The sequence below is a fragment of the Egretta garzetta genome, unplaced genomic scaffold (genome assembly GCF_000687185.1).
Source record: "Egretta garzetta isolate BGI_Z169 unplaced genomic scaffold, ASM68718v1 scaffold271, whole genome shotgun sequence".
Classification (NCBI taxonomy): Eukaryota; Metazoa; Chordata; class Aves; order Pelecaniformes; family Ardeidae; genus Egretta; species Egretta garzetta.
The window spans coordinates 33,418-40,339 of NW_009258669.1; the positions used below are offsets into that span (position 1 = coordinate 33,418).

The following is a 6,922-nucleotide window of genomic DNA, read 5'->3' on the forward strand; positions in this document are numbered from 1 at the left end:
AACCAGTGTCAGACTTGGGTACCTAAAAGAATTTGTCATGGATTGTAGTACTGTCTAGAGGACTGTCGGGAAGATGTAAACTTAACTTATATCTTAACTAATCGAAGTAATGATCACATCTATTTTTTCTTGTAAGTCAAAAAACCAAAGTATAACAATACATCCAGACAAGAACTGAACAGTAGTATGCTTCCAGTGAAAACTCACTGAGTCATATTTCACTCAGTTAATAGCTGTTTTTTTGGACTGAATATGACTTTTGAGATTAGTGTAGATAAACTTCAAAGCTTAGATGTTTTAAATGCCAGATGACAAATATATTTCATGTCCTGAAGCTGCTTTTCAGAGTGAGTAAATTCCTTTTCAAATTAAAGCTAGGGAAACAAGTGTTTATAATATTTTAAAATCCAGACTGCTTTGATTTTTCTGCAGTGCTGCATATCTGAACTACATGTTTGGACCTGTTATCTCAGAGAGTACAGTCTTCCACTGTGCTTTACAGGCAGCATAGTACTAAATGAACAGAAAATGGGGAAACAGACCCGTTCAAACAAGAACTTCAATATTTTCCTTGCTCTTCAGTGTTGAACTTAGAAATGAAAGGTAATTATACAGCAGGTATGAGAGAAATCTGTCTTTGCAAATGAATTCATTTGTCGGTTATTTAACTTTGTTGCTCTTTCCTATGTTCTCATACAGAATGCTCTCCCATAAATTAAACATATCTAGCCTGGGCTATCTGGCATATTCCATAGTCTAAAGCCCAGAAGCTGTTTTCATTCAGGCTGGAATTCCCCCCTCTGCCATCAGAGCAATGTGCAAACCACTCCACTCCATTCTCTGTTACTCTCCAGGAGCAGGGAAGGCTAAGTAAGGTCTCCCACAATTCACTGTGAAGGAGCACAGACACCTCGCATTAAGTAAGGGTCCATTCACCGCACAGTTAATTGCAGCAAAGAGCTACCCTCTATACTGGTCTGTAATGTTTTAGAAAAGAAAGTAGTACACTTGCGTTATGACTGTAAGATGCAGCTAGACCCCACATCTCCTCCTTGCCTTTCTGTGGCCCCTAACATCAGCTGTGTTTAAAATACAGGAACCAGTGATGCACCCTCACCAGCTGTCTTATACACAGAGCTTTACTGACAGATCATCTTCATCTGGGTGGAATCACTGCACACACCTGCATACCCAAAAGGAAGCAGTTGCTTCATTTGAGGCAAAGACATGTGGAGAGAGTTGCTGATGTGTGAAATGCGTGTCATGGTGCTAGAGAGCCCGCTGCTGGTATTTTACCCTCTGCAATCTGCACCTGCACACTGCAAAAAAACGGGGAAGCATAGCACTGTACATGCAGTGAGTGTTAACTGAAGCATCACCATTTTCTAAACAGAAAGCCTTTATGATTTTAATTTTGGTATTACATCTGTAAACAATATTAAAACTGCCAAAAGCATAGCGCTGCAGGCTTACATCTCACACAGGCAACACCTTATTGCTGTGATTTCTACTACACTTTAGTCAGAAAAGCTAGTATTGGTATTCATGTGGTCTGAATAGGTCCTAAGTCACATCTGTGTGCATAGTTGGCGACAAGATAGGGAACAGGATTATTCATGTAGATAACACAGCATACCACAGGATTCTATATTGTGAATGACTGACTGTCTTTGTTCCAAGCCACTTCCAACAGGTAAACAATGGGGATGCTAAGTTTACACAGAACACAGGTGACAGAGACCAAAAGACACTTCAAGTAGGGAGGATTTAAAAGGCCTGGCTTCAGTGTCTGCTTTTTCCAGAAAGCACCTGAAAAGCTGTGCAAATGTGTAGTGATGTCTGTCAGTCAAATTTACCTGAAAACCTAGATTTTCATAAAATGCATAGCTACTAAATCTCAAGCAAATGGAAACACCTCCATTGCTTTAAAAAAACAGACAAAAACCCAAGGACTGAGCTGCATCCAGGTGCTAATGTTTGGAAGCATAAATGTGAAATTGACTAGAAAAATAATGCAAAATAGCTAGAGTTGTTTGGATTATCAGAGGACTGCAATTACTCTACTTTTCCTAAGTGATGAAAATTTTAAGTGACTTTAAGTCCAAATATTTATGACCAAGGTTTGTCAATTTCACTGGCCTATAAGCAGCTGCACATCTTTCTTAATGAGGTGGTTTGTCATATCCAGCTTTAATGGAGCTGAGAAATTGTCTTTTCAGCCCTTAAAGTGACTACTCACATGCGAAGCAAATACAGTGCTTTCTCTACGAATCCATCCAAGAGGCAGCCTGAAGCAGACACAGATCAGCATTCGTGAAACTCAGGAGCCTAGTTCACTGCCAGCCAAATGCTGCTGCAGTACTCCGTTAGCAGCAAATGCTCAGTGATGTGGACTGGCTGTCCTAGCACCTTAGCAGCTTCCAGTTACAAAGTGACTGGCTAAATCTGCATCCTGCAGCACAGAAATCATACAAGTGGGAAAGAGCCATGACACCACAGCCAAGAAGACAGGCTTTGCCTTCCTGATTTCTCAACAGCTGCTACATTTACAAGTGCAACACCTTTTTGCTCATCTCCAGTTGAGATAACCTGTTTGGAATGAAAAAGTTGTAGCGTTTGGACTTAGAAGCTCACTCAGGAGAGCACAGAAAACCAGACAAGGTAACACCACTGAAAAACATCCCTCTGAGAACACACCAACCCATAGGTGCAGGGACACTCCAACCAGCACAGTACTGTCCCTTGCCCTCCCTACTGAATAACAGCCAGAAGTCAAGTGTCCACTTGGCCACAGTCATGGCCTCCATGGGGCTGGATCCAGGCTGGAAAACAGACCTTCTTGTACAATGGGCCTTTGCCACCAGGTACCATGGTAATAGGGAATGTTACAGATTTGAAATTAAAAATAGCTACAGCCCTCATCTGCTGCAGGCCACATGAAATGTCCATCAGCTTCCCATCAGAGAGATGAAACAATTCACTGTACATCTTTCCTACCAACACCACAGGAAAGGATCACCTATAGATTGACCCCTAACATATTACATGATAGACATATAATTAAAAGACAGACCATGATGATCTGGAGAATAGAAAAGTCTTCAGAAACTAAATTAGCCACTAGCTGATTCATACACTGGCAGTTCTGAACAGAAACAAACGATCAAGGTTTCACAGACAGAAAGTAAAATTTCTTTCCCAACCGGAGGTATGGAAAAGGGTAATGACTTTGAGGGAGCATCAAGCACTTGTTCCTCACAAACACTGTAAACATCAGAACCCTTTTAAGATACTATTTTAAGACAGTGGCAGCACACATTCATTGACTGTTTCAGTGATTGAGCCATAAAAGTTTGGAGTGCTTCTAACTTTAGTTCAACCATACTTACGTTTTAAGAAAAGCAACCGATCAGCAGGAGACATGGTTTTCAACACTGTTCCAGGTTCCTTTTTTGCAGTGGCATTAAGGCTACTGAAAACGTCTGGGCAGAGATGAAAAGGGACAGTTTAGAGAGTCTGCCAGTGGAAGAACATGGCTGTACCCTCACGAAGATTTTAAAAATAAAACACCGTCGGCAATTTTCCTGGACAGGGTATTCAGGTTTTGCTTCTTTGGTGTGAATTCCACCCATGTCCTGGGGAAGGTCATACTGTCACACTCAGATTTCCAACTTCAAACTGTGGAAAAACTGTGTTACTTCTGCTGGGGAAGAGCTACTCACTCTGTATGCTTTTGATCTTGTGCTCTTTGGATAGAATGGAGACGCTGGATCCCGGTGTTGCCAAGGAACTACACAACTGAGCACAACCTCAAGTAAGCACCTCTCATTGCTCAAAAAGTACCCTTCTAGCAGATGAGAACAGAGTCAGGCAGCTGAAGACAACGAGAGATGCTAGCTACAGAGCACCTGCACGGTACTGCCTAGCAATTCTCCATGCACCCTGAAGTGGCCTTTCAGATCTGGTCTGACCATTTTCCCCAGCACCCTCCTGTACTGTTCTTGGTGGCAACTCTCACAAAAGGGGTTATTAAAAGGTAGCTGGGTGAAATGTGATGGCAAGTGTTGCCCTGCTCACCTGTACCTCAACAAGGGGTAGGGTTTCCCTATGGTTATTTGGCTTTGTGGCTCTACGTCCCATTAAGAAACTCATTGCCTTAATCATGCCAAAGGTCACTTCAGGATGAAATACCAGCTCAAAGACAAAAGGAGCTCTAAGCAGAACATGTTAACCCACCTTTGAAGTACCAAAAACCAGAGAATTTTTCAGACTCCCCAAGACAGAAAGATCACCAGGTACATCAACTAGAAAAAGCTTTCAAATTGTACAGGTACCTGATGTTCCATGCCTGTCAGATGTCCTGCACTTAACACCCAACAGTGACTGAAAGGAGGGAACAGCTACACTTTGTAGGTGGGATGGTCAGGGATATAAACAAGATAAGCTCTGCAGGAAGAAGTAAGCCGTATTGAAATAACTGATAGAGCTGGAAAAAAGCATCAGACAAACTTTAAGGCACAAAAGGCCATCTTCAGAGTTGAAAGAGAAACCTCTTATGTTCCTAAATCACCACTGCTATAGCAACATTACAGCAATGCTGTCAGAGTAACAGTACCCATTCCTGAAAAGCTGCTGTTTTCTCCAGTTGATTTGGTAAAAAAGTCCTGCTGTTACTTACAGAACACACTTTACTTAAAAGGAGAGCAGGAGAAAGCACAATTCACAGCACTCTCCCAGGTACCTTCTTTAAGCCGGACTTCTAGTGGTTTCTGTAGAATGGACTGAAGAGCTGTCACGAAGTGCTTATAATGGTTAAGTATGTGCTCAAACGAGAGAGGTATCGGATGCCACTGTTCTAACAGGTGCCCAGGCTCCTGCATTTCCTTCTCGATTTCTGTGTAATTCTGAGGGCAGAAAGGCAAATTCCCCAATTAATAGAAACAGTGACATGAATGGACTCTTCCCTCCCAGCTCCCACATACCAGACAGCAAGGACAGCGCCATCACTAGGTAAACATATGGGCTATAATAGGCAAGCCTTGCTGTGTTCAACCTGCCTATTAGCTCATTAGCCTGCCCATTAGCTCCCCCTGCAAGTGGAGCTACCCCAGCAGTCATGGTTAAAACAGAGCCCTCCAGGACACTCCAAAATGGGAATGAGTTTACCCTGGCTAGGAACCTTTGTGGGAAATCCCAACAATGGGAAAATCAAGCCACTAAATTTTAAAGCAATCCAAAGAATAAAATCCAAACTCAAAAACTAAAAATCTCTCCAAAACCATGAAGAGCAGCTTCCCATGTGGAGGCATGTTGTTAGCACACACAACAGAATGCCAGGGCCGTATCACTCACAACAACGCAAACTCTCTCAAGTCTGTTAAGTTGCAAGGACATAAAATGCACCACAGGCCTTCCCATGAAAAATGGTATCCTTTGGCTTGTGTCATGGCAACACACCCTTCCCAAGGAAGGTGAAGAAGATAGGAAAGACAGGCTGACATTTATCTGTAGGCAAAAAGAAAAACACTGCCCCCTCCAGTAACACGATAGTTATTGCTCAGGGTGATTAGAATTGCTTTCGATTAAAGAAATGAGACAATTTAGCCTTCCTCCTAAGGTTCCCAAGAGGGCTGCCTTTCCTCAGACCTTGATATTACACTGAACAAGGAAAGACCTGATACAGCATTTGTCTTCAAGATGAACAGACATGCATAACTCTGTTCCATATATGCTTAAAATTACATTCATTTTATACAGATCTGAAATCAATGCCACAGCAGGAAAACCTAACAGCTCAAAAATCAGGAACCAAACTGTTTCACCAAAATACCAACAAAAAGAAGATTAAAAAGCAGTGAGAAAGTTGCTGCTTACATACAGAAGGATCTACAGAGGAAATCACTAAAGTTTAGCAGGGACTATGGGGATAAGAGGTAGAAAGAGACCATACAATACCACCTCCAGCAACTGAACAGGATCACTGTGCTGTTGTATTTGTCTGATTCGACGTGAGAAGGTCTCCAGAGCTGCAAGCTTTTCTTGACAGGACTCCAACTGCTGATCATGTGCTTCCAGGGCTTGCTGAGTCTTCTCATCAATGAAGTTTTTTGCCAGACTCTCCTCTTCCTGAAGTAGTAACTGGAGCTCAGCCACTTTGTCTGACAGCTGCCTTTTGCTCATAATGGCACATGCCTATAGATTAAGCAGAAGAGTGTCCCCCCCATACTCAACAGACCATCAACACTTCAGGCATTTCTCTCCCAGGCTTTCAATGATACATTTTGGTTGAATTTTACTGATTTGCTGCATCTCTTGAGAAATGGTTGTTTACCCCTTAAGGGAATGCAACCAGGATTTACCTGCTGATGTCCTGGATGGAAAAGCCTGAGGGCAGACCCCAGGATGCTTATTTATGCAGAAAACGCTGTTTTCAGCTGGAATGTAACAGGGCCAGGTACTAGCTGCTACAAGCAGCAGACCTGGTCCTTCAGTAGCAGGACTTTGCCTCCTTATAAAGCAAGCTATGGATGGGGAGCTCCTAGGAAAAGAAAGCCTCCAAAAGGAAGTGACATCAAACTGCAGTGTCCCAAAACTCTACAGATCTCCCTCTAGCTCTTCCTGACATTTCTGTAACAGAGTTGCTCCTTAGAGCAAAAACCATTTCATGCTCTATAAATGAGTTGCAGCTTAGCATACATTCCCATTCTTAAGCCAGAATCAACACAGCTGTTCCTGTGTTTACTTAAGTCTGAAGTCAGACTATTCAATAATGTAGTTCAGTGCAATGCAACATACATCAGTGAAGCCGGAATAACATATGGTCCTGGGACTACTTACTATTCCTGTGCACAAAAATTTCAACATTATTCTTCCAGAGATGTTCAGCCGATTAGGTAGTGAGGGCCAGCCCTTTGGAGACTCT

General features: G+C 42.5%; 1 protein-coding gene across 2 annotated transcripts in view; it reads right to left on the reverse strand.

The window, feature by feature from the left end:
• The window catches only part of TRIM14 (tripartite motif containing 14), a 10,224-nt gene that overhangs the window by 2,008 nt on the left and 1,294 nt on the right, over positions 1 to 6,922 (reverse strand). The window contains exons 2-4 of one of the 2 annotated variants that reach the window (XM_035888489.1): positions 5,959 to 6,192; positions 4,742 to 4,904; positions 3,390 to 3,482 (exon numbers count right to left, since the gene is read on the reverse strand). In XM_035888489.1, coding sequence (XP_035744382.1) covers positions 3,390 to 3,482; positions 4,742 to 4,904; positions 5,959 to 6,192 — 490 coding nt within the window. The remainder of the gene's footprint in view (positions 1 to 3,389; positions 3,483 to 4,741; positions 4,905 to 5,958; positions 6,193 to 6,922) is intronic. The other variant, XM_035888490.1, reaches the window with a different exon arrangement.